The 27,356-nt window shown below is 53.9% G+C and overlaps 2 protein-coding genes and 3 pseudogenes across 8 annotated transcripts in view; 2 read left to right on the forward strand and 3 right to left on the reverse strand.

Annotated features, from left to right (window-relative positions):
* Positions 1-27,356, forward strand: part of IL34 (interleukin 34) — a 76,730-nt gene that overhangs the window by 42,218 nt on the left and 7,156 nt on the right. For 4 of the 7 annotated variants that reach the window (XM_045582698.1, XM_045582696.1, XM_045582695.1 and 1 more), the window contains exons 2-3: positions 19,440-19,817; positions 27,002-27,111. In XM_045582698.1, coding sequence (XP_045438654.1) covers positions 19,703-19,817; positions 27,002-27,111 — 225 coding nt within the window. In that variant the 5' untranslated portion in view covers positions 19,440-19,702. Of the gene's footprint in view, positions 1-15,589; positions 15,736-19,439; positions 19,818-27,001; positions 27,112-27,356 lie in introns of all 7 variants that reach the window. The other 3 variants (XM_036441071.2, XM_036441070.2, XM_045582694.1) reach the window with 1 other exon arrangement.
* On the forward strand, positions 4,386-4,740 carry LOC118720771 (annotated as a pseudogene).
* LOC118721017 lies at positions 11,748-11,860 on the reverse strand (annotated as a pseudogene).
* Positions 11,862-12,796, reverse strand: LOC118720770 (annotated as a pseudogene).
* The window catches only part of MTSS2 (MTSS I-BAR domain containing 2), a 29,718-nt gene continuing 24,921 nt past the window's right edge, over positions 22,560-27,356 (reverse strand). Inside the window, exon 17 of the mRNA XM_045582693.1 lies at positions 22,560-22,647. Within this exon, the coding sequence (XP_045438649.1) occupies positions 22,575-22,647 (73 nt within the window). The 3' untranslated portion in view covers positions 22,560-22,574. The remainder of the gene's footprint in view (positions 22,648-27,356) is intronic.

The raw sequence follows: 27,356 nt of genomic DNA on the forward strand, positions 1-27,356 counted from the left end.
GGCACGTCTGTGGGCTCCCCCAGAGTTTAGGAGGTACATGCCTGTCGGGGGAGAAGAGAGGGGAGAAGAGGGGAAAGAGGGAGATAGCACATGGGGTCCTCTGTCTGGAGGCTCGGTCTCCTGCAGGTGGGGGTTTTAGGGGAGGCCCCAGGAGCACAGAGGGGGGTGGGTGTTCAGTAAAACACTCGTCAGTTTCTAGGTGAGCTCCTCCAGGGCGGTGGTCTCCGCGGATGGGCCCTGCCAGGGCAGGGGTCAGGGGTCGTCAGTCATCACATGGGTCCTGGCACCGCCCACCGGTTTGGCTGCTTCTCTGGGCCTGGAGCTGACGTACAGCGGAGGCCTAGAGGTCATCTCTAGGGGGGTGACCCTCTGTACCTGCTGCAGTGTGCTCAGCTCGCTGCCTCCGTTTCCCTGTGCCCCTGGCCCTGGCCCGCTGCCCTTCGGCTGTGGGTGTCCCTGAGAACAGCGATAACTTCTCTCAGCACCCGTGGCGGGTGCCGCCCTGGTCCCACCGCCTCTCGTAGGCGGACAGCTTCCCTGAGTGTGGGCCGGGCGCCCCGGCGAAGGGGTGGTGGCACCTAGGTCCTGGATCCTGAATCAGGCAGCGGGGAGTCCCAGAGGGAGGAAATGGTTGCTCAGTTCTTTCCCAGCCCTCCGTAATTCCCTACAACACAGTTTCTCAGCCTCAGCATTATTATTCTTTAAAATATATTTTAGTGATTTTTCACAGAGAGGGAGAGAGAGAGGGATAGAGAGCTAGAAACATCGATGAGAGAGGAACATCAACCAGCCGCCTCCTGCACACCCCCCTGCCTGCAACCAAGGTACATGCCCCCGACTGGAATCGAACCTGGGACCTCTCAATCTGCAGGCTGATGCTCTATCCACTGAGCCAAACCGGTTTCTGCCAGTCTCAGCGTTATTGACATTTGGGGCCAAAATCTTCCTTTCTGGCAGGAAGGGCAGGGGGCAGGGAGGCTGGCAGCGGGGCTGCCCTGTGCCTTGTAGGGTGTTTACAGCATCCTGGCCCCTGCCCCAGCTGGGACAGACAGAAATGTGTGTAGACATTGCCGATGTCACCCGGAGGAGAAATCCCCCTCCTCTGGGACAAAGACAGGCTGATCCTAATGCACTTTAGCACTCCCTTAGCCCTTCCTAATCCCTCTTTTCCAAAAAAAAAAGAGCAAATCCCTAGCTCAGAGCCATAGCAGGCAAAGCTTTCCACCTAGAATTTCATTTCATTATGTATGTAGCTTCCCCTGAGGTTACCTTCTCATTTTGGTAAGTGAAACCCCCCCCCCCCCCTCTCTCTCTCTCTCTCTCTCTCTCTCTCTCTCTCTCTCTCTCTCTCTCTCTCTTTGAAGTGAACATAACCTCAAGATTTTATCGTCACCTAACAAAACAAAACACGAAGCTTAGAACTGGATCACTTGGCCCTTTCTCTTTTTAATTAAATTAAATTAATTTATTTAAAAAACATCTTTATTGTTGAAAGTATTACCTATGTCCCCTTTGTTCTCCCAGTGATCCCCTTCAGCGTGCCTCCCCCCACCCCAGCCTTTACCACCCTATTGTCTGTGTCCATGGGCCATGCATATATGCATACAAGGACCTCCCCCTCTCCCTCCCCCGCCTTCCCTCTGAGATCCTGAGCTCTGTTCCATGCTTCCATGTCTCTGGGTCCACTCCATTCATGGGTTTATTTTGTTAGAGTCCACATATGAGTGAGATCATGTGCTACTTGACTTTCCCTGGATTGTTTCACTTAGCGTGATACTCTCCCGCTTCCTCCCGTGCTGTCTCAAAGGGTAAGAGATTTCTTCTTTTTGAACTGCTTCCTGGCCCTTCCTTGTAGCTTCTCCCAGGTCAGAATGCTCCCATCCCATCCTGGCCCCCGCCGTTCTCTCAGACCTGCAGTTGGGCTCAGTGCATTCAAGCCTCCGCACAATCGTCTTGGTAGTTTGAACCATTTTTGTGGAGAATCGGCGTGGTCTGTCCACCATAGCCACCGTGTCCCCTGTCACAATGCCATTTCCTCTGAGCACACAGGACCCTGGCCCTTCTTGCACTGTGGTACCCTGTGGGGGCGATGCTGGCCACGCACCCCACAGAAAGTCCGGGGGTGTCTAAGAGAGCTCTAACAGCATGGAAAGCCGAACTGTTTTTCTCTTAATGAAAATGTTATAAAGTGTTGTTGTTTTTCCAAATCAATTTAAATAAAAACTTTAGCCTGGCTGGTGTGGCCCAGTGGTTGAGTGTGGACCTACGAACCCGGAGGTCACGGTTCGATTCCTGGTCAGGGCACATGTCCGGATGCGGGCTCAATCCCCAGTAGGGGTATGCAGGAGGCAGCCAATTGATGATTCTCTCTCATCATTGATGTTTCTCTCTCTCTCTCTCTCTCTCTCTCTCTCTCTCTCTCTCTCTCTCTCTCTCTCTCTCCATCTCTTTTCCTCTCTGGAATCAGTTTAAAAAAATACTTTAAAAGGTGAGAAAATAGAGAGAAATATATGCTAAGATACGTAGATGTGGACTGGCTGTCTTGGCTCAGTGGTTGAGCATCCCACCTGTGAATCAAGAGGTCACGGTTTAATTCCTGGTTAGGTCACACGCCCAGGTTGTGGGCTCGATCCCCAGGGTGGGGTGTGTAGAAGGCAGCTGATCAGTGATTCTCTCTCATCATTGATGTTTCTCTCTCTCTCTTTCTCCCTTTCTCAAATCAATTAAAAAATATATATATTTTTTAAAAAGATACTCAGTTATGGCCTGGATAGTGTTGTTTGACACCTGGCTCTGGGCTAGGAAATGCTGAGTAAGGCATCTATCTTCCTGTCTGATGCTTCTGTTGTCTGCAGCACCTGGCAGGCTTTCATGTTTTGCTTCACCCAAGACAATATGTGGTGCGGGCGCCAAGCCTCCCAGATGTGGTGACACAGATCCCGGAACCCGGCTCAGCGCCTGCCAGGAGAGTCCCGCCTGCTGCCAGCGTCTGGCCCATGCACCCAGGCGTGAGTGGGTCTTGCTGGATCAAGCTGCTTGGGTGGCTTTTCTGAGAACATGGGAGGGTTGCTTCTCACGGTCACGGCAAGGAGAAGAAGGGGGAAGGCAGTGCCTGTCTGGAGCGTGGCCCGTCCTTTTCTGAGAAGCGGGCGTTTGAAAACAAACCACACAAGCCCAGAGCCGGTCCTTCCAGAGGGAGGGCAGCTGTGGGAGGAGAGCACCAGGTTTCGTTAGCAGAGCTCTGGGTCTGGGCCGCCTCTGCTTGCCTCCTGGGAAAGGCTTGGTCGGAAGGCATGGGGAGGGGGAAGATCACTCCTGGCGGCCGTTGATGCGTTCATGGGTCCACGGGGCTGTCAGCGTCAGTGGCTGCCAGCAGCACGAGAGAGTGAAACACCAGACGTTCCATGCCTCCTGTTGAAGGAGCCGAGCACCACCCCTGAGACAAAGGGTTCGAACTTGAATCTGGTCCAGCCGCCATGTGCAGAAGCAGAGAGGACCGGGGGACGTGCTGAAGTGGGCGGCCGCCGGGGCCCAGGTGGGACACTCCGCCTGCCAAACATCCCGGCCCCTCAGAGGGTGAGCTGTAAGGGCAAGAACAGGAGGAGGGGGCATCTCATGGGTTAAAAGAGACGTACAAGACAAGTGAAACTTTTTAAAAAATATATATTTTATTGATTTTACAGAGAGGAAGGGAGAGGGATAGAGAGCTAGAAACATGGATGAGAGAGAAGCACCAATCAGCTGCCTCCTGCACATCTCCCAATGGGGATGTACCTGCAACCAAGGTACATGCCCTTGACCGGAGTCAAACCTGGGACCCTTCAGTCCACAGGCTAACGCCAAACCAGTGAGCCAAACCAGTCAGGGCAAGACAAGTGAAACTTTAAAAGTGGACGAAGCTAATGGCTAAACTGTAGTGTCTAGGGATGCACACTTGGTGGATGAAGCCAGGAAGAAGCCCAGCCAGGTGATGCTTGCTTTGGGGAGCTGGGATTGGGATGGGGTATACAAGGGGGGGGGGCTTAGGGGGTGGCAATATATATATATATATTAATTGATTTTTTACAGAGAGGAAGGAAGAGGGAGAGAGAGTTAGAAACATTGTACCTTGGTTGCTGGGGATGTGCCCGTAACCAAAGTGCATGCCCTTGACGGGAATTGAACCTGGGACCTTGAGTCCACAGGCCGATGCTCTATCTTTCCATCCCTCCATTGAGCCAAACCATTTAGGGTGTGATTTTCTTATAATCTATGAAATCATACATTTGTTTTTTGTTTTGTACTCATGTTTTATTTAAAAACACTTAAACAGCAACATGTAAAATGTGCAATAGGCTACCTTTTGTAGGCAAAAAGAGAGGAATTATAAAAATTAGGTTTCACGGTGGGATCGAGAGGGTAGCTTTGTACGTTGAAGGACACAGCCTGCGGTATTCGTGCTTTTGAGCAAGATTGAAATCATGGCAGGTCCAGAAGCTGATGCCCAATTCCAGTTCACTGGTATCAAAAATATTTCAACTCTTACACTATCACAGGTAGAATGAATTATGTAATAACCACATATGAAAGCATTGCTTTGCTGTTTTTATACTTCAAGTTACAGTCCAAAAAAACTCCAGCTGTGAAAGCAACATGAAAAGATTATAAATTGTACCTCATCTATTAATATCCCATGCCTGGAGAAGCTAATGTCAACTCATCATGTGATATTCAGTTTGTACGATAAATTATGAACCTGGATAAAAAAATAGGTTTCTATTTTAAAATATAAAGACTGCAAGGATAAACTAAAAACTAATAAAAATGTTTGTTTATCAGGGAGGGAGAAATGGGGGAGAAAGATAGGGACTAGAAGCTAGACCTTTCTGAACATACCTTTTACAGTTTTTACTTTGGAACGATATAAATACTTTATATAATTAAAACACAACAAATTAAAAGCCCCTAAAAATAAGAGAGAAATTGAAACATAAGACCTTTAAAAACTTTTATTGATTGGTTAGAGAGAGATACATCGATTTGTTGTTCCACTTATTTATGCATTCGTTGGTTGCTTCTTGTATGTGCCCTATTGGGGGATTGAACTCACAACCTTGGTGTAGTGGTTCAATACTCTAACCAATTGAGCTATCTGGTGAGGGCTGAACATATAAGATCGTTTGACTATACATTCCCAGTGGGACTATAACCTAAGATAGAGCCACAAAGAAATTTTAGACTTATCTTATTTTCAGCACAAGACAAAAGAAATGCAAATAATAATCTAAAGATGTTAAAAAAACACACCTTATAATTCTAATGATTTAGGTACACACCAATGATTTATTTTTCTATTTTTAAAAAAATATAAATTTCCTAGATCTGAAAAGGTCCATGCACGCTGACCCCTGAGTGGTAATGAGACTTAGCATTCAGGCTGTGGTTTCTAAGGACCATTTCCCACTCAAAGGGCTGTTTGGAAAAGCAGCTGATTTCAAGTTGGAGACAGAAAATATACAGGAGAAGCGTGGGACCTCTAGTCATACCTGAAAGCCAGGGAGCTATCAAAGATGACTGGAGTCATGTCAACGGCTTCGGAACCTGTGGGAAGGGACACCACCAGCCAGGTGATGCAATAATCGGAGCGGCCCAAACAATAACAGACAGCCACTTTGGAAAAACGGCTTGGCAATTTCTTACATTGAATCTCCAGGGACGTACGCCTAGGTTACCTAAGAGAAATAAAAACATACGTCCTCAGAAGCCTGCAGATGTGGGTGGAGCTCTGTTCATACTCGAAAAGCCCTGGTGCTCAGCAATAACAGGAACAGACTTAGTGACACGCTCAGCAGCACGGATGGGCTCCTAATGCATTTGTCAAATGAAAGAAGACAGGAAAGAAAGGAGGACATACTCTCTGATCCCATATTTGTATATACGGAAAAGATAAAACTCTAGGAAAAGAAACTGGATAAGCGATCGCCAGAAGTGTGGGGTGGGAAGGGACACAAGGAAACTTGTGGGGGTGATAGAAATGTTCTGTGTCTTAAGAAGGTGTTGGTGTAAATATTTGTTGGAACTCATCAAACTGTACAACTAAAGAGTGAACTTTTTGAAAATTCTCAATCAAGGATATTTTCCCATGGATTTTTAGAGAGAGTGAAAGAGAGAGGGAAAGAGAGAAATATCGATGTGAGAGAAGCGCATCCATTGGTTGCCTCCTGCATGTGACCCAACCAGGTCCGGGTGGGGGAAGAGCCTGCAACCAGGTATGTGCCCTTGACTGGAATTGAACCCGGGACCCTTCAGTCTGAAGGCTGATGCTCTATCCAGAGCCAAACCCGCTAGGGCAAGGGTGTGAACTTTATTATACATCAATTATACCTTAATAAACCTGATTTCAAAGTAATTTCAGTGGACTGAAATATAAAAATTAAAAAGTTAATGAATTCAAAATTATACTGAAAAACACTGTTGATTCTCTTTAGAGCACATGTGTCAAACACAAGGCCCGCGGGCCAAATCCGTCCCGCCAGGCCTTGCAATGTGGCCCCCACCACGCTGTCATCACTGCACTCCGCTGCGTTTCCATCACAATGACAGTTTATGACTGTTCAGTAAACCATTCGGCCCGCAATTTAGGCTGGATTTTAGATTTTGGCCCCTTCTCTGATTGAGTTCGACACCCCTACTTTAGAGGATGCTACAGAAGAACTCATTTGCTAGCTGGTAAGTGAATGGAAAGAATCAAACTTTTATCCTGCTCTAAGATAGGAAAAGTCTGTTATAGAAGAATCACAGGAGCACATGTGAAAGGAGAGAGTTAGAAAGTCCTCACCTAATGTAATACCGGATCAAGGCTATCGTCATCAGTGACTGATGACAGGTGGAGGTTGATGGAGAACTTTATAGTGGGTGGGTCAGCAAGAAAAAGCATGACATTAGCTCACCCAAGTGGGGCGAGCAGACATTCTGTACCTCCTGGGAATGTTACACCTGAGCCCAGTGAAGCTTCCCAATCTGAATATGGGAAGCACAGAAGAGATAAATATGTTAAATGACATGACAGTGATGTAACCCGCCAAAGCCAGAGTCTGGGGAGTCTATGGACAAGTGGCCCAGTTTCTTCAACAACAACAAAAAGGAAAAGTAAATTATATATTTAAAAGTCTTAAGAATTAAAAAACACTACAAAGCTGCAGAAATCAAGACGGTGTGGTATTGGCATAAGGTAGACACACAGAACAATGGAATAGAATTGAGAATTCGGAAATAAATTCGTACCTGTTTATGCCTCTGCGATCCACTGGTTTTTGGTGAACCAAGAGCATTTCATGGGGAAAGAAGTCCTTTCAAAGAGGGGTGCCAGGACAACTGGATGTCCACATGCAAGGAATGAAGTTAGTCTTGAACCTCAACCCATAATCAAAAATTAATTCCAAAGGGATCAAAGACCTAAGTGAAAGAGCTAAAACTGTGAGACTCTTAGAATAAAAAAAATGTCTTTGTGACCTTGGATTGGCAATGACTTCTGAGATGTGTCACCAAAGCACAAGCCATCAAAAAAAAAAAAAAAATATATATATATATATATATATATATATATATATATATATAAATTGAACTTCATCAAACTTAAAAAAATTTATACATCAAGGGATACTATTTTAGAAAGTGAAAAGACAACCCACAAAATGGGAAAAAATATTTACAAAACATTTATTTGATCCTCACTGGTCTGGCTCAATGGATAGAGCATCGGCTTGCGGACTAAAGGGTCCCAGGTTTGATTCCGGTCAGGAGCATGTACCTTGGTTGCGGGCACATCCCCAGTAGGGGATGTGCAGGAGGCAGCTGATCGATGTTTCTCTCTCCTTGATGTTTCTAACTCTCTATCCCTCACCCTTCCTCTCTGTAAAAAATCAATTAAAATATATTTTTTTAAAAACTGGTCCTCAAATGTTGATAGCAATATTATTCATCATAGCCAAAATATGAAAACAACCTGAATGCCCATCCACTGATGAATGGATAGAGAAAATGTGATATATCCATACAATGGGATATTATTTGACAATAAAGAGGAGTGGAGTACTGGTCCTGGTGGTAAGATAGTGGCCAGGGAGTGCAGTGTGGTCATGGTGGTGACCGAGTCAGAGCTGCTGGATGACAAAGAAGCAATCTTTCAAAGAACAAGGAAGTGCCTACTGTGCCAATGAAGCTTATAGCTATTATATTGATATAAGAACCACAGCCCTATTATGGGAATTGAGCACCTTGATGATGCTCAGCAAGTTCTAGGAAGGCTTGGGAGGAGCACAGCAGCCAGCGGGTTGGAGGACAGCGGTGTGGGGTAGTCTACAGGAGGAAAAACGCCACCTAGGTCTAGGGAGTGGCAATGGCAGCTGGTCAGTTTCCAGAGGGCCCTAGAACTGGATCACGAAAACCGCCCAGGCACAGCGGGAGTGCGAGAACACTAATGCAGTGGAGGACCAAGTAGCTGAACCGGATTTAGAGAAGTGGGATTTTTGGACGGTTGCTCTTTGCATAGACCTTCGCCCTAGGGTTTGCCCCTGCCTGCCATTGCCTCAGAATCCCCCGAGCAGAACATTTAGCCGTGCTGGGTCCTTCTCCGGGAGCACATTTGGTGGCTGGTGACATTTTTACAAATGGATCCACCAGCGTGCATGCTCTGTCAGAGGTTCTTTGCCTGTATTACGAAGGCCGTATTAAGAAGGCGTTTCAGCCGAGACCGGTTTGGCTCAGTGAATAGAGCATCGGCCTGTGGACTGGGGGGTCCCGGGTTCGATTCCGGTCGGGGGCATGTACCTTGGTTGTGGGCACATCCTCGGTGGGGGGTGTTCAGAAGGCAGCTGATGGATGATTATCTCTCATCGATGTTTCTAACTCTCTGTCCCTCTCTCTTCCTCTCTGTGAAAAATCAATAAAATATATTTTAAAAAAGAAAAAAGGAAAAAAGAAGGTTCAGTGTGTTGTACAGGCTCTCAGGATGGCTCCCGACCTCTTGAAGGCCTGTGTTGCTTGCAAAAAAGGCCAAAGCACTTAAAGCAGAGAGAGAGAGATGGGAATAAAGCACCTAAAGCAGAGAGAGAGAGATGGGAATAAAGCACCTAAAGCAGAGAGAGAGAGATGGGAATAAAGCACCTAAAGCAGAGAGAGAGAGATGGGAATAAAGCACCTAAAGCAGAGAGAGAGAGATGGGAATAAAGCACCTAAAGAAGCTAGCCTAGGGACAGCCCACAGACGTCCTGGGGAGGGACCCCAACAATATAAAAACCAACGCTACATTCTACCATCATCGGGGACGGTGCGTGCCAAGCTCAGGGAACTAGCTGACGCAATAGAAGACGGCACAGGTGCAGGGACGCTCAGTGGCTCGGGCGTACAAGCTTCCGGAGAAGAGCTCCGTGCTACGTGGACACTGAGGCACACGACCAAGGGTCTGAAGAAGCCGGAGGCCTACGGAAACGTGTATCCGGCGGAGAAAACACACGAGCAGGAGCAACTAGAAAATGCACAGCTGGAACTGAGGAAGGGTCAAAGGAAAAGCAGCCAGTGAAAACATACAAAAGTAGAACCATAGATCCATGTTTCTTTCTCTCCCCCCCCCCAAAAAAAAAAATATCAGTAAGTAAAAATAAAAAATGAAAAGAGGAAAGATTACTACAAGGTTCTGGGAGTGGACATGAAAGCTTCTGAGGACGAGATCAAGAACCCTGACTGGAAGTGGACTTTGATACACCACGTGGCTGGGCACAGAGGAGCCAGTGAGAAGCTTTGGAGCGGGAGGAGGAGAAGTTCAGGGAGTTTGGAGAAGCTTTTACCCTCCTCTCTGATCCCGAGAAAAAGAACCCTAGGACCGCAGACGGGACCTGGCTGAGGAGGACGTAGATATGGGTGATTTGATGCAAATATCTTCCAGGCTTTCTTCACTGGTCCTGGGCCTTCAGCGTTGAAGCATCTATCTGGTCCAGGGAATTTCTTTTTCTTTTTAAAAAAATACTTTTGATTTTTTACAGAGAGGAAGAGAGAGGGATAGAAAGTCAGAAATATCGATGAGAGAGAAACATCGACCAGCTGCCTCTTGCACATCTCCTACTGGGGATGTGTCCGCAACCAAGGTATACGTGCCCTTGACTGTAATCAAACCCGGGACCTTTCCGTCCACAGGCTGACGCTCTTTCTACTGAGCCAAACCAGTTTCAGCAGGAATTTCTTTTTTTAATACGATGAATGAAAGGAAATCGTACAGAAGCCGGAGAACGCAGACCTGCTCAGTTTGACCTCGAATATGGATGCCATTCACCTGCTCCTGTCCTCTGTCTCCGTGTACTTAGAGCGGTTTTGTTCTCTCAGTTGGAGACCCTGTGTCTGTGTGAGCCACATGGTGGGTTTCGTGTAGACTCTCCCCTGGAGTTGCAGAAGGCTGCCTTCTCGGTGTGGTCACATGACCTCCGTGGGAGCAGGGAGAGACAGCAAGTCCTTGGTGTCTCTTCTCATAAGGCACTAATCCCATCATGAGGGCCCCACCCCCGTGACTTCATCCAACACTGATTATCTCCCAACGGTCCCACTGCCAAGTACCATCACATGGGGAGTTAGGGGCTTAACCTGTGAATTCGGTTTACAATGCGCTATAAGATGAATGAAAACATTATGCTAACTGGAAGAAGTAAGTCATAAAGGATCACAAATCCTACGACTGCATTTGTGTGAAATGCCCAGAACAGGCAAATCCACAGAGCAGGTTAGTGGTTGCCAGGGACTGGGGGACAGGAAATAAACAGTGACTGCTAATGAATGCAGGGTTTATTTTTGGGGTGTTAAAACTGTTCTGGAATTAGATTATGGTGATGGTTGCACAACTTTCTGAATATACTAAAATAACACGCAAAAACCCCACTAAGTTGCATGCTCTGAAATGTTGAATTTTATGGCATTGAACTATAGCTTAATTTTTTTTTTTTTTAAGGAAAAAGATGTAAACGACATCAATCAAGGGTACTAGGTGGGCCACCTTGTGGGGCTCTCGATTCTGTTACCATAAGACATGTCCAAACCGGTAGAGATTTTTTTTTAGGTTTATTTGAGTCAAGCTGACAATTGCCAGGAAGGAAAATCTCAACGGATTGAGGAAACTGGAGAATGGCACTTTTACAGCTTATTATTTTATTTTATTATTATTTTTAAAAATATATTTTTATTGATTTCAGAGAGAAAGGGAGAAGGAGAGATAGAAACATCAATGATGAGAGAGAATCATTGATCAGCTGCCTCCTGCACGCCCCCTACTGGGGATCGAGCCCGCAACCCAGGCATGTGCCCTCTGTGGGAGTCGAACCTGGGACCCTTCAGTCCATGATCAGACACTCTACCCACTGAGCCAGATTGGCTAGGGCTGCAGCTTATTTTATGTATTTGAATAAAAGGAGGAGACACAAGGGGGAGGGGTTAGTAGGAAGTCCGTTGGTGGTAGATTAAGGGGGCAGGAGAAAGCAAAGCAGGGAAATCTCTGAGGTTGAATAAAAAGGCAAAACTGGTGGGTGCGGGCATGTAGAGGTGGAGTGCGAGGAACAAGATAACCTTGAGGGGTCTGAGGTCTGGAGAAGGAGATTACGCAGACATTTCAAAAGGATGTTATCTTAGTTGCAAAAAGACAAAGGACAGGCTCTCCTGAGGTAAAGGTTGACCTTTGTCAAGGGTGCTTCCTACCCAGATGTGACTACCCGCACGACCTGCTTCTAGTTAGAAGCTGCTTTTTTTTTTTTTTTTTTTTTTTTTTTGTCATCCTTGCGCAGGGGCCATGCTAATCTTCTCTGTATCGTTCCAATTTTAGTATATGTGCTGCCGAAGCGAGCACAGACATTGGGTACATTTTTATTGAGCCTTTTAGTTTACAACATGAGGTAAAAGGAAAAATTCTTAAGAAGTATTTTACACAGCTGTAGTAAAATATTTTAAACTTTAGGGATTTATAACATTACATTTCTTAATTTGGGGGAGAAAGTAAACAAGTTCTAACATAACTCCTTGAATTTTCCAGTTCATTTCCATTACAATAGTAACCAGCTGTAATGAGTTATGTAACTTTCTTCAAGGCTATTGCTGTCTTTAGATCAGAAGCATTGCTATTTCAATCAATATCCACTAACTCCACTTCAAAAATGAGTTTTGCATTTGGTGAGATTTTGGCATCAGGCTGTCCTTTCTTCCCATAAACCCATTCTGGTTCAATTTCTAGTCGAGCCTTTTCTCCTTTACTCATAGTCAGGAGTGCTTCATCCCATCCTCTGATAACTTTGCCTATTCCAACCTTAAAACTTAAAGGCTTGGCATTTTTTTTCTTCTTTGAACTCGTTTGAATATTGGTATCAAAAACAGTTCCATCCTGTAGTGTTCCTGTATACCAGCAGTGAACAACATCTCCCTTTTTGGGGAAGTTGGTTTCATCTCCTTTTTTAAGAACAGATTTTGTGTATTTTGGTGGACCCTCATCCAGAGTCTCTTCAGTCTTGGTTTCTTTGGGTGTATCTTCATTAAGCTTCACATTTTTCACCTGCTCAGACACTTTATTTATACTTTCAGTACCCTTGAAACGCTTACTTTCAAAAAGATTGTAAGACCTGGTTATAGGCTGTAACCAAATGGTCCTTGTTAGCTGTCTTGGCCACATTTTTAATGTTTCCTAATAACTTACGTTCTGCAAGAAACGAATCTGAACCGTGGTCCTGTAGAAACTTGATAATGTCCTTTTTGGGCAGCTGCTCCAGGCCCGCTGTGGTACGGCCGCCGCCATCTTCCCCCGTTGCATCGGCTTCACTGACTAGTTAGAAGCTTCTATGCTGAGCCCATTGTATGTGGTTACTCTCGGTTTGTGAGTTTGGAGGACCCCGTGTGCAGGCCTCCCCTGAGCATGTCAGGTTTAGTATGTGGCCCCTTTTTCGTCCACAATTCAAACAGAGCAACTTTAAAAAGGACATTTCTCAAACCATCAGGGAAAATTGAACATGGATTCTGTATTAGATGACATAAGGAAGTATTGACTTGAGAATGTGCAATAATAGTAGTGTGATTATATATATTTTTAAAAATCCTGCCCTAGTTGGTTTGGCTCAGTGGGTAGAGCATCAGCCTGTGGACCAAAGGGTCCCAGGTTCGATTCCAGTCCAGGGCACATGCCCGGGGTTGTGGGATTGATCCCCAGTAGGAGGCATGAAGGAGGCAGCCGATCAATGATTCTCTCTCTTCATTGATGTTTCTATATCTTTCTCCCAGACCCTTCCTCTCTGAAACAAAAATATATATTAAAAAATGATAATAAAAATCCTTACATATTGGTAAAATGGAACATCTAAAAGTTGCTTTAAAATACTCTAGGGAGCCCTCACCGGTTTGGCTCAGTGGATAGAGCATTGGCCTGTGGATTGAAGGGTCCCGGGTTCAATTCCAGTCAAAGGCATATATGCCTGGGTTTCAGGCTTGATCTCCAGTAGGAGGTGTGTACGAGGCAGCTGAACAATGATTCTCTCATCATTGATGTTTCTCTCTCTCCCTCTCCTTCCACTTTGAAATCAATAAAAAAATATTTTTAAAAAATATTCTAGGGTAGAAATTGGGGGATGGGTGAAACAGAAATGTCAGAGGATTGATTTTTAAAAAAAAAAATTGATTTAGGGAGAGAGGAAGGGAGGGAGGAAGGAGTGTGTGTGGGGGACATTTTGTTGTTCCATTTTTTTATTGCTTCTTGTATGTGCCCTGTCCAGGATCAAACCCACAGCCCTGGTGTATCCTGATGATGCTCTAACCAACTGAGCTACCCGGCCAGGGCTGATAATTTTTGAAACTGAGTGATAGTCTCATGGGGGGCCACTGCATGAGTCTACCATTACAATTTCTATGATAAAATGTTTAATAAAAGAGTTCGAGTGAGGCAGAGGAAGAATGAGCATCTTATTGCGTAGTACTCAGTCCCAGAAAGTGGTTCTTCCAAGAGAAGCTTCTGGCTGGGCCTAGGGCAACGCTAGCGCCTCTGTCCCTGGAGACCTCCTGACCTTGGACCCTGCTTCCTTCTGAGGAGCTGAGTCCCTGGAGGAGGCTATGGGTGAGAGTCGATCTGGCTCCGGACAGGGCTGTTTGCAGACGGGGGGGGGGGGGGGGGGGCACGCGTTTCCATGCATGCGGTGGGGATTAGCACTTGCCGCCTAACACACTACCCCCAAGCTTAGTGGTTGCAAGCAAACCTTGAGTGTTTCCCGTGCTTCTGCTCGGGGCTGGGATTCTGGGCCTGCTCGCCGGGGGCCAGCTGGCCTCCCTCCCACGCTTGGGACCTCGGCGGCGCCTCCTCCAGGAGGCACGCCAAGGCAGGAAGAGAGGATGAGCCTCAAGGCACAGGCACATCCCTGGGTGAGAACCAGTCCCAAGGCCAAGCCCAGGCAGGGTCAAGGGATGGAGACACAGGGACTCCCTTACCGCTTGGACTTGGGCTGAATGGGAGCCAAGGGTGCGAGCATTCTGACCCGGCGCGCTTCTCCGATGAGACCGACGCCACAGATGTGGCGGGGGGCGGGTCCCGGGTTATCCGGGTGCCCCAGGCCCAGCGCCCTCTTTCCACGTAGAGGACCGAGGTGGCGGGTGAAATTTTACTCGGAAATACGGGCCCTGGGCCGATGCAATTCGCCAGAATAATGCGCGTCCCTGTTCCTGCTTTTGTCTGTCTCCCCCCCCCCCCCCCCCCCCTCCGTGGCCTACACTCAGTTCTGCTTCCCGTCCACATCCTGTCGAGGAGAATGTCTGTGAATCACGCTTGGTGGCTGCTCTCTGTCCCTCCCCGCGTCCTCAAAGGACAGAGCGGCTCGGTTCGCGGGAGGAGGCTGCAGTTGGCCGTGTGGTCCTCGGCCAGCTGCCTCCCCCGCCAGACCCTGTTTCCTCATCGTCGCGAGGATGTGGGGGCCGCTTGGCATGTCCCAGAGGCCCCGGCGGCCCGGCCCTGCGTGCAGGGAAGTGGCCAGGCGGGAGCAGGGGGTCCAGTGCTGTGTCCCCGGGGCCTCCGGTCAGGCCTGGCCACGCTGGGGAGAAGGACGGATGCTCTGTGTGTGGGTGTAATAGTCTGGTTGCTAAAGTGGCCCCAGTTCTTCCCGGGCACACCCCGTCCAGGCCTTTTGCAATGATGTTCTGCAGCTCTTTTCGTCAAGAATGGAGCATGGGCCTGCGGACGGAAGGGTCCCAGGTTCGATTCCGGCCAAGGGCACATGCCCAGGTTGCGAACTCGATCCCCACTGGGGGTGTGCAAAAGGCAGCCAATCAATGATTCTCTCATCGTTGATGTTTCTCCCTCTCCCTTCTCCTCTGAAGTCAATTAAGGAAGAAAGACTAAAAGGAAGGAAGGAAGGAAGGAAGGAAGGGAGGGAGGGAGGGAGGGAGGGAGGGAGGGAGGAAGGAAGGAAGGAAGAGAAAGGAAGAGAAAGAGGACTCTGTGTACCCTCACTCCCTTCCCCCGCCAATCTGCTTGGGTGGGTAGAATGTGGTAAAAGTGACTGCCATTGTCCTGTGCCTCCGCCTTCAGGCCATTTACTCATTTGCTCCGTCTTAGAATCTTGCCTCGGTCACTAGAGCAAACCTTGGTTAGCCTGCTGGAAGGGAGTCATCCCAGCTCAGGCACCGAGACCAGCCAGCACTCTGCCAGCCTACCAGCCTGAGTGAGCCCAGGCTAGATCAGCCCAGCCCAGCCCAGCCCAGGTAGGCCAGTCCCAGCCAATCTGTAGATTCGTGAAAAATAAGAAACGATGGTTGTTTCAGCAATTGTAGTTTGGGGGTTGTTGCACAGCTGGTGGAGTACGTGTGTGTCCTGAACAGAAACCCCTGTCTCCTGGTCAGGCTGGGCTGGCTCTGGGGTTAGCTGCTGGACTCTAGTCCGGTTGCTGGTTCCTGCACTTCGGAGGGGGATCTGCCAGGAGGGGGGGGCTCCTGGTTCTCAGGCAGGCGGCTTGGGAAAGGAGGGCACAGGGGAGGCCCTGGGGTGCAGGCCCTTGCTTCCTAACCTCAACGGACAAGAAATGTAGTTGCTGCACCAAAATGCCTTTTTTTTTTTTTTTTTTAAATATGTTTTATTGATTTTTTACAGAGAGGAAGGGAGAGAGATAGAGAGTCAGAAACGTTGATGAGAGAGAAACACCGACCAGCTGCCTCCTGCACACCCCCCCTCTGGGGATGTGCCCGCAACCAACATACAATATATGCCCTTGACCGGAATCGAACCCGGGACCCTTCAGTCCGCAGACCCACGCTCTACCACTGAGCCAAACCGGTTTCGGCCGAAATGCCTTTTTGAAAAGCCCAGTTTTATATTTTTGGTTTTTTTAAAAACATATTTTTATTGATTTCAGAAAAGAAGGGAGAGGGAGAGAGAGAGAGAGAAACATCAACAATGAGAGAGAATCATTGATTGGCTGCCTCCTGCACTCCCCCTATTGGGGATCGAGCCTGCAACCTGGGCATGTGCCCTTGATTGGAATCAAACCCAGGATACCCTGAGTCCACAGGCCGATGCTCTATCCACTGAGCATAACTGGCTAGGGCTGTGGTCAGCAAACTGCGGCTCATGAGCCACATGCGGCTCTTTGGCCCCTTGAGTGTGGCTCTTCCACAAAACACCACGGCCTGGGCGAGTCTAATTTGAAGAAATGGCGTTAGGAGAAGTTGAAGTTTAAAAAATGTGGCTCTCCGAAGAAATTTAAATCGTTGTCCTGTTGATATTTGTCTCTGTGGACTCATGAGTTTGCCGACCCCTGGGCTAGGGCCTAAGTCTAGTTTTATATTTTTAAATCAAATTTATAACTGCACCTGAGCTACAGAATCAAATTGGACAACAGCAGGCTCCTGTCTGCTCCCTCCTCCCCACTTCCTGCTCCCCAGACACAGGACTTCCAACTTTTCCAAAGAGCAATATGTCTGTTTCTCCTTCTGCATGAACGCACGCATGTTGCCACGTCTTCCTTCGAGGCGTCACCTGCTGGCTTGCCACCGGGAGAGTCGGCCCCCAGTCACCCGCTTCCCTCCTTATGGACTGCTCCCTGACCTCCCAGCGCCTGTGATTCTGTTAAATGAATGCTTCCTTTTCACTTGCTTCTGTGCGTGGCTATTCACCAATGACGTGGGCAGCACAATAGTCCAACCTTCACGTTCTGACACAGCTCTTCCCTGCACCGGCTTCCCCGTGGCCGTGCTAGGCCCCAGGGATGCATTGGGGTCGGCGGCTCTGGTTCCAGCTCCTGTCGTTAGGCAAACGCCCTCTGTGTGTCCTCCTTGGCTTCCCTACCCCCCCTCCCTGCACCCCTCATTTCAGGGGGCGCAGAGGGTGGGTGTCACCCCAGAGGGAGCCCAGGACTCTGTGCCGTGGCGGGGAGGTGGCCAGGACCCCGTGTTTCCCTTCCTCAGCTTCTCCATCGGGGCCTGGAGGTCCAGGGTTTGAGGTCCCGGGTGGGGCTCCCCATGGGGCCTTCTGGGAGGTTTTTGAGGGAGGAGCTGCCAGGGGAGCTGTGGGGTGTGGGCGGGGCACAGAGCTTGGCGTGTGCGTGTGGTTGGGGAGGTGTGGGCTGAGGGATGCTCCAGCTGTGGAGGAGAGTAGGACAGGGGACCACTGCCTGGACCCCGTGGTCAGCACCCGTGGCCAGCACCCCATGGTCAGCACCCGTGGTCAGCTCCCCATGGTCAGCACCCCGCGGCCAGCACCCGCAGCCAGCACCCGCGGTCAGTCAGCACCCGTGGTCAGCTCCCTGCGGTCAGCACCCCTGTGGTCAGCTCCCCATGGTCAGCACCCCATGGTCAGCACCCCGTGGTCAGCACCCGTGGTCAGCACCCGTGGTCAGCACCCGTGGTCAGCTCCCCGTGGTCAGTACCCCTGTGGTCAGCACCCGTGGTCAGCACCCCGTGGTCAGCACCCCGCGGCCAGCACCCTGTGGCCAGCACCCTGCGGTCAGCTCCGCGGCCAGCACCCGCAGTCAGCTCCGCGGCCAGCACCCGCAGTCAGCTCCCTGCGGTCAGCTCCCCGCGGCCAGCACCCGCAGCCAGCACCCCGCGGTCAGCACCCCGTGGTCAGCACCCCGTGGTCAGCACCCGCGGTCAGCACCCCGCGGCCAGCACCCTGTGGCCAGCACCCTGCGGTCAGCTCCGCGGCCAGCACCCGCAGCCAGCACCCCGCGGTCAGCACCCCGCGGTCAGCACCCCGTGGTCAGCACCCCGCGGCCAGCACCATGTGGCCAGCACCCTGCGGTCAGCTCCGCGGCCAGCACCCGCAGTCAGCTCCCTGCGATCAGCTCCCCGTGGCCAGCACCCTGCGGGCAGCACCCTGCGGGCAGCACCCCACGGTCAGCACCCGCGGTCAGTCAGCACCCGTGGTCAGTCAGCACTCGCAGTCAGCACCCCGCGGCCAGCACCCTGCGGTCAGCTCCCCGCGGCCAGCACCCTGCGGCCAGCCCCCGCGGGAGCATGCAGAGCCCCGATGCTCAGGACTGAGGAGCACGTTCAGGTTACAGATCCCCCGAGCGAAGTGGACACTTCCAGCCGCACCCAAACCTGTGTGCAGAGCCTGTGGGGGTTTCATCCCTAATTATCAAAAATTCAAAAACACCCAGATGCCCTCCACTGGTGGGCGGACAGACGGCGGTTTGGCCGTACAATGGGGTACTCAGCCAGGAAGGGAGCAAACCGTGATACACGCGGTTCCCTGGCTGCACCCAATGCACAAGGCACCTGGCAGCCGGGGAAAGGTACTGACTGGGTGCCCGGGGGAAGGTGCTGACTGCGGGTGCCCGGTGAAGGTGCTGACTGGGTGCCCGGGGAAGGTGCTGACTGGGTGCCCGGGGAAAGGTGCTGACTGGGTGCCCGGGGAAAGGTGCTGACTGGGTGCCCGGGGAAAGGTGCTGACTGGGTGCCTGGAGGAAGGTGCTGACTGGGTGCCCGGGGGAAGGTGCTGACTGTGGGTGCCCGGGGGAAGGTGCTGACTGGGTGCCCGGGGGAAGGTGCTGACTAGGCGCCCGGGGGAAGGTGCTGACTGTGGGTGCCCGGTGAAGGTGCTGACTGGGTGCCCGGGGAAGGTGCTGACTGGGTGCCCGGGGGAAGGTGCTGACTGCGGGTGCCCGGGGGAAGGTGCTGACTGGGTACCTGGCAGCCTGGGTCCTGATGTTGCTCAGGCTGTGGCCGATGTCATCTGGCTTGTGCCGGCCTGTGCTGCCCATTGGGTGTCTGAAGTCACCCCGTGTGTGCGAGCTGGTCGCCGAGGAGGCGGCTGCCAGGGCGAGCAGGGCCGGGCGCCTGGCCTGACCCCGATGGGCCCTCTGCGCAGTGGGTGCAGCACCCACCAGGGCCAGGCCCGCGTGCCGGGGCTGATGGCTGAGTGGCAGGCGGCTCTTACATAATTGTTTCTCTCCTCCTTCTCTCTCCAGAGCCAGCTCTCACACTGAGCAGCTGCAGAGGAGGAACGGAGAAAGCACAGCCGGCCCGGATCCCGGATTCCGAGGGGCCGGGGGACGCCTGCTCCGAGGGAGACCCCGAGGCCGCGCTGGGCCCGGCCCCCGCGGCCATGGCGCCCGCCGCCCCCCGGCTGCCTGCCACCGGGCCGGGCAGATAAGGGTGGCGCTGCCCCCGGCCACCTGCCAGGCCGTCTTCCCTGGCCAGCCTCTCCCACACGGGGCACCGCGCTCACCTGATGCCATGTAGGCCCCCTCGGGCCTCTGGGGACACAGGCGCCTCCGGGGACTCCGCCTCTGCCGTCTGGGGGACCCTGCGCAGCACCATGCCCCGGGCCTTCGCCTGCCTCCACTGTGAGTACTGGGGTTCGGGGCGGGGTGGGGGGATGCGGGGGGGGGGGTGGGGTGGGGGTGGGGGTGGGGAGAACACCGCCCCAGGGAGTTCCTGGCCCAGAGCCAGGCTCTGCCGTAACCATGGCAACTGGGCCTTTCTTGCTGGTGAGAAGTTGAGATGCTTCCCAGCCTCGTGCAGGTGCCCTCGGGGTCCCTGGCCTGCCCTCCTCCCATCTCCAGCCGCCCCAGCTCCGGGCATGGCGGGTGTCAGTCATGGCTGGTGGGTGCAGGCAGTGTGGCCGTGGGGCAGGCATGGGGGGTCGGGGCAGGCGTGGGGAGTCAGGGCAGGTGTGAGGGAGGTGTGGGGGGTTGGGGTAGGCATGGGGAGTTGGGGCAGGCATGGGGGATTGAGCAGGCATGGGGGGTCAGGGCAGGCATGGGGGTCAGGGCAGGTGTGGGGGGTCAGGGCAGGCGTGGGGGATTGGAGCAGGCATGGGGGGTCAGGGCAGGCATGGGGGGTCAGGGCAGGCATAGGAGGTTGGGGCAGGCATGGGGGGTCAGGGCAGGCATGGGGGGTCAGGGCAGGCATGGGGGTCAGGCAGGCATGTGAGGTTGGGGTAGGCATGGGGGATTGGAGCAGGCATGGGGGATTGAGCAAGCATAGGGGGTTGGGGCAGGCATGGGGGTCGGGCAGGCATGGGGGGTCAGGGCAGGCATGGGGGTTGGGGCAGGCATGGGGGTCGGGCAGGCATGGGGGATTGAGCAGGCATAGGGGGTTGGGGCAGGCATGGGGGTCGGGCAGGCATGGGGGTCGGGCAGGCATGGGGGATTGAGCAGGCATGGGGGTCGGTGCAGGCATGGGGGATTGAGCAGGCATAGGGGGTTGGGGCAGGCATGGGGGGTCGGTGCAGGCATGGGGGGTCGGGCAGGCATGGGGGATTGAGCAGGCATAGGGGGTTGGGGCAGGCATGGGGGGTCGGGCAGGCATGGGGGATTGAGCAGGCATAGGGGGTTGGGGCAGGCATGGGGGGTCGGTGCAGGCATGGGGGGTCAGGCAGGCATGGGGGATTGAGCAGGCATGGGGGTCGGTGCAGGCATGGGGGATTGAGCAGGCATAGGGGGTTGGGGCAGGCATGGGGGGTCGGTGCAGGCATGGGGGGTCGGGCAGGCATGGGGGATTGAGCAGGCATGGGGGGTTGGGGCAGGCATGGGGGGTCGGGCAGGCATGGGGGGTCGGGGCAGGCATGGGGGGTTGGGGCAGGCATGGGGGTCGGGCAGGCATGGGGGTCGGGCAGGCATGGGGGGGTCGGGCAGGCATGGGGGTCGGGCAGGCATGGGAGGTTGGGGTAGGCATGGGGGATTGAGCAGGCATGGGGGATCAGGGCAGGCGTGGGGGGTCGGGGTAGGCATGGGGGTCAGGCAGGCATGGGGGATTGAGCAGGCATAGGGGGTTGGGGCAGGCATGGGGGTCGGGCAGGCATGGGGGATTGAGCAGGCATAGGGGGTTGGGGCAGGCATGGGGGTCGGGCAGGCATGGGGGTCGGGCAGGCATGGGGGATTGAGCAGGCATGGGGGTCGGGCAGGCATGGGGGATTGAGCAGGCATGGGGGTCGGGGTAGGCATGGGGGGTTGGGGCAGGCATGGGGGTCGGGCAGGCATGGGGGATTGAGCAGGCATAGGGGGTTGGGGCAGGCATGGGGGTCGGGCAGGCATGGGGGATTGAGCAGGCATAGGGGGTTGGGGCAGGCATGGGGGTCGGGCAGGCATGGGGGTCGGGCAGGCATGGGGGATTGAGCAGGCATGGGGGTCGGTGCAGGCATGGGGGATTGAGCAGGCATAGGGGGTTGGGGCAGGCATGGGGGGTCGGTGCAGGCATGGGGGGTCGGGCAGGCATGGGGGATTGAGCAGGCATAGGGGGTTGGGGCAGGCATGGGGGGTCGGGCAGGCATGGGGGATTGAGCAGGCATAGGGGGTTGGGGCAGGCATGGGGGGTCGGTGCAGGCATGGGGGGTCGGGCAGGCATGGGGGATTGAGCAGGCATGGGGGTCGGTGCAGGCATGGGGGATTGAGCAGGCATAGGGGGTTGGGGCAGGCATGGGGGGTCGGTGCAGGCATGGGGGGTCGGGCAGGCATGGGGGATTGAGCAGGCATGGGGGGTCGGGGCAGGCATGGGGGGTCGGGCAGGCATGGGGGGTGGGGGCAGGCATGGGGGGTTGGGGCAGGCATGGGGGTCGGGCAGGCATGGGGGTCGGGCAGGCATGGGGGGTCGGGCAGGCATGGGGGTCGGGCAGGCATGGGAGGTTGGGGTAGGCATGGGGGATTGAGCAGGCATGGGGGATCAGGGCAGGCGTGGGGGGTCGGGGTAGGCATGGGTGTTGGGCAGGCATGGGGGATTGAGCAGGCATAGGGGGTTGGGGCAGGCATGGGGGTCGGGCAGGCATGGGGGTCGGGCAGGCATGGGGGTCGGTGCAGGCATGCTGGGTGCCAGCAGTACGCGGGGACCGCGGTGGCAGAGAGGCTTCCTAGCCGCCTGGGTGTGGCGCCAGGAGGTGGGGGCTGTGTCGGTGTCTGGCCCCCCAGACGTGGGAGAAGCCAGCCGGTGCCTCAGCAGGCGCTTGTTCCTCCGCGGAGAGCAGATGAAAAGGCGGAGGGAGAGCAGCGTGTTGGGGAAAAGAAAAACAAGTTGAAACCAGGCCGGACAGAAGGGCCCGGAAGCCTCTGGAGCCGCTGGCGGGAGCCAGGCCAGGGCCCCTCAGAGGGAGAGGCCGTGGGAGCGGGTCAGAGCGCGTGTGTCTGCGCCTCCCCGTGCCCACCGGGGGGCAGCGCCGGGCGCCGGGCGCCGGGACCCGGGCGGCTCGGTGAGGCCAGGAGCCTGGGCTGGACGGACGAGGTCGGGACTTGGCCTTCGAGGAACTGGCGGCGGAGGGGGTCCAGTCCGGCCCTTGTGGTGGGATCTTGCGAAGGGTCGGAGCTCTTGGGACAGTGGGGGGACGGGGACCCCGTGTTCCGGAGGCTTCCAGGCCGGGAGGAGCAGGCGGGGCAGCACAGCTGAGATGCCAGGGGCAGGTCTGGAGGGGGCAGGGGCAGGGGCTCAGCAGGCAGCAGGCGGCGGCATGGAGAGCTGGTTGGTGAGGCAGCCGGGGCTGCTGGGAGGTTCCCGGTCCGACCTGAGGGTGGGGCCCTGACTACGATCTGCTGCTTTTGGAAGGCTCTCCTGGCGGTCCCTGCAGGAGCTGCTGTTGCCGCCTCTGGACAGGAAGTGCCGAGGACCAGCTCCGGGGATGGGCGTGAGGATGGAGGCGTGGCACGGGGGGGGGGGGGGCAGAGCTGGGGCAGGCAGACGGCAGGACACGGGGTGTGGAGTGAGAGGGTTGGGGTGCAGACTGTGGGCCTGCAGAGGGGCTGGGTCGCCACAGACTTGGCTTAAAACAGCAGAAATTCGTTCTGTCTCCGCGCCAGAGGCCGGAAATCTGAAATCCAGGTGTGGCCGGGCTGCTCTCCTGCCACAGGCTCCGGGGAGGGTCCTTCCTGTCTCTTCCCACCGCAGGTGGCTCCCGGGGTTCCGCGGCTGTGCAACCCCGGCCTTCACATGGTCTTTCCCTCTGAGTCCCCTCCTCCTCCTCCTCCTCTTCCTCCTCCTCCTCCTCCTCCTCTTCCTCTTACAGCAGTGCCATCAGTGCCTCTAGGGTGGGCCTTCCTCACATCTGCAGGTCCTGTTTCCCAATAAGGTTGCATCTGAGGCTCTGGGTAAATGAGAATATTTTGGGGGTGCTGTCTACAGGGTGGTGGACGAACCCTATTTAGGCACCAATCCCAGGAACAATGGCAAGGGGTGGCAGGGAGGGAGCCCTTCCTCAGGCTGCCCTCCTCTCTGTCTTTCCGGCCTGGGCTGGGCCCTCTGGAGGGGGCGGGCAAGGAGGTCTCTCAGCCGGGGTCAGGTTTGCCCAGCTGTGGGGCTCCCGGGTTGCAGGGTGACCACCTGCTCTCCCTGCCTGGGCACCTGTTTGCTGGCCTGTTTCTCGGGGTGGAGGCAGCAGGAAAGAAGCTTAACATTGGAAATGGACAGCCGACGTGGAGAAAGGCCGCCTGGGGAGAGGGGGGTAGAGGCCCTGTGGACGGGGGCAGCCGGGGCAGGACGGGGGGTGGCGAGATCAGCGCATGGTGACTGCCACCTGGGGAAGAAGACCGACTTCATTTTTATTTATTTATTTTATTTTTAATATTTTTTCTTTTAAAAAAATATATATTTTATTGATTTTTGTACAGAGAGGAAGGGAGAGAGATAGTTAGAAACATCGATGAGAGAGTCATCGATCAGCTGCCTCTTGCACACCCCCTACTGGGGATATGCCCGCAACCAAGGTACATGCCCTTGACCGGAATCGAACCCGAGGCCCTTCAGTCCCCAAGCCGACGCTCTATCCATTGAGCCAAACCGGAGAAGACTGACTTTAAAAGAAAAGACGGGAGTTCGGGTTTTTGGGTGACATCTCTGTGAACCGGCCGTGGCCCTCAGGACACCAGTTTGCAACTGTCCGCCGAGGCCAGCAGTTCTGAGCATGGACCCCCGGGCGCTGTGGGAAATGCCAGGTCTGCTCCCCCCCCACCTGCTGAGTCAGCCCCTCGGGGGGCCCTGCCCGCCCTCCCCGAGGTGCAGATGCCTGCTCCCCTCCCCCTGCTCCAGGGAAGCCCCACACCAGCCGGGGTGTGGCTGCCGAACCATGTGTGTATACACACTCGGGCTAAATGGTCTGGTGAAGCCCGTAAGTGAATGGACGGATGGCGCTAGAGGTGGGGCTGGCGAGGCAGGGTGGGCCCTGGGCAGGGCAGACCAGCGGTCCCGGTGTGAGAGGACACCCAGGGCAGTGACAACGTGGGAGCAAAACCTGAGGCAGGAATGACCTTGACCTGTGGGGATGCCAAGCTGAGAAGGTCAGTGGCTTAGAGACAAGATCCGAAGCAAGCTGGTTCCGTTTGTGCCGACCGGTTCCTTTGTCCAAATAACTGGTTTGAGCACCTGGGAAGAGAGAGAGAGAGAGAGAGAGCGCGAGGGAGTGTGGGATGGGTTGCAAATGTGCAGCCTTGTGAAAAACGTGGTGGTCAGAGTTGTGTGAGAGGAAGGGCTGGTGGGCTGGTGGGCTGGTGGGGCACAGGCTTGAGTGGACCTGAGGGCGCTCCTGGTGGGGGGCCCGGCAGGAGCCAAGGCCGGGCAGCAGGGCGAGAAGGATGCAGGGCGGTGATGGTGAGCAGGCCCAGGCCAGTAGGGTCAAGGACAATCCTTCCTAAGGACCAGGAAGTGATGGGGAGTGTCCGTCAGCACTGCCTGCTCATAACCAGGGTGGGTCCAGGGGAGGACTCAGCCTGCCTGGCTGGTTTTGGGAGGGGGCGGGGAGAAAAAGAGAGAAAAGATTGTTTTTGTCTATAACCGCGGTCGGCAAACTGTGGCTCGCGAACCACATGCGGCTCTTTGGCCCCTTGAGTATGGTGGCTCGTCCACAAAATACCAAGGCCCGGGCGAGTCTATGTTGAAGAAGTGGCGTTAGAAGAAGTTTAAGTTTAAAAAAAATTGGCTCTCAAAAGAAATTTCAAATCTGTTGTCCCGTTGATATTTGGCTCTGTGGACTCATGAGTTTGCCGGCCACTGGTTTATAACAATCACAGCTATTGACTGTAGAATAGAAAATAGAAAAATCCCATAAAGCATAAAGAATGTAATCTGGGACAGTTCTTTCCACCACACTTGGCTTTGCAGGCACACGTGTAATTAACAGAATTCAGGTCGCACTTGAATTATAACCTCGGAGTACTGAGTCATGCTTTTAAAGAAAAAACTTCCCCAAGCATGTCCTGAAGCACTTTTCTTATCACATACACTTGTCAGAAGGCATTGCTTCACAATGTGACTTTTATTGGCTGCATTAAGTGCTATTAAACATTTAGGTCACTATTATGAAATAGCGCTGCGATGGGCGTCTTTGTCCGTAAATCTTTTAGTTGACAGCTCTCTCCTGTTTTCCTTTGGCTTTCTTCCTAGAAATGAAGGTGTCAAAGGGTGCGGACATTATTAATTCCAAAAATTAGTGACAGAAATTGCCACATTGCTTTCCAGGATGAGAACACTTGCCTCGCTACTTTTGCCAGCACCGACTGCTATTAAAATGAAGTTAAACACAACCCTTTTCCATTTTGATAGGTGAAATGGGATTATTTTAATGTGAATGTCCTTACCTTTAAAAAAAAAAAATATATATATATATTTTATTGATTTCAGAGAGGAAGACTGAAACATCAGTGAGGAAAGAGAATCATTGATTGGCTGCCCCCTGCATGCTCCCCCCCCCCCCCCACACACACACATTGGGGATCAAGCCTGCAACTCAGCCATGTGCCCTTGACCAGAATCAAACCTGGGACCCTCCAGTCCACAGGCCGATGCTCTATCCACTGAGCCAAACTGCCTAGGACCTGCATGTCCTTATCTTTATTAGTGAGGTTGATTTTTTTGGATATGTCTCTTGTCTGTTGATATTTTGTTCTTTCTGCTCTGATTGATGTAGCTGTTGTGTGTGTGTGTGTGTGTGTATGTAAATCCTCCTAGAGATTTATGGTAAGTCAGCTCAGTTATGGGAAATCACACAGGCTATGTTTGAAGTCACAGCGATCCCCAGTGGCAAAGGCTTGTAACATTCAGAAGCTGCCGCTCATATGCTGGGAGGGAGAGTGAGACACCAGCTGAGCGTGGTTTGCTTAGCATCCCAGAGTGAGCAAACCAGGCAGGCCCCCCCAAACCCACCGGTGCATCTGCCTGAGGGGGCGCCGCAGTCAGGCAGGCAGGAGAACGATGGTTGCCGCCACCGAGAGTCACTTCTAGGGTTGGAACTGGAGCCGACGCCTCCTGGGTCCCCAGTGGGAAATGCAGCAGCAGGCTCTGAAACACGTCAGCCCTGCAGGAGGTGCTGAGGGGGCCCCGGCCGGGCGTGGTGCCCACCTGTGGGTGGGGCAGAGTGGGGAGGGGATGGCACTAGCCTCAGGGGCTGGCTCCTGGCCAGGAGCAGACCGGCTGGATGGCCCCTGCCCGCCTGGCCTGGCGCCTGGAGCCCCCACCCATCCCGCCTCTCCCACGGGGACTGTGTCCGGGCGGAGGGCGGGCTGGCGGGGTGGAGGCGGGCAGGCTGCTCACGTGTTCCTGTTGGCATGCTCCACAGATCTCGGCATCCTCCTGGGCATGGCCCTGGGGGACCAGGGTTCGGAGGAGTGCGTCCTCACGGGCATCCTGCGGGAGAAGCTGCAGTACCAGAACCGCCTTCAGTACACGGTAACCACGGCCCCGCCGGGCCCCGGCCCACGCCCCCCGGCTGATGGGATGTAGGGGGGTCTGGACCTTCAGGGTCCCTCCTCGGACCTGTGTCAGCCCTGAGCCTACAGGCTCCTTTCTCTGCCTTTCTCCCTCCCCCCTCCCCTCCAGTCCCCGTCCCCTGGCCTGCACACACCGTCCCCCTCCCTCCTGCTGGCCGTTCCTGGGGCCTCCCCTCCCACTGGGCCTGACGTTCGGTCCCACCT

The sequence above is a fragment of the Pipistrellus kuhlii genome, unplaced genomic scaffold (assembly GCF_014108245.1).
Source record: "Pipistrellus kuhlii isolate mPipKuh1 unplaced genomic scaffold, mPipKuh1.p scaffold_m20_p_17, whole genome shotgun sequence".
Lineage (NCBI taxonomy): Eukaryota > Metazoa > Chordata > Mammalia > Chiroptera > Vespertilionidae > Pipistrellus > Pipistrellus kuhlii.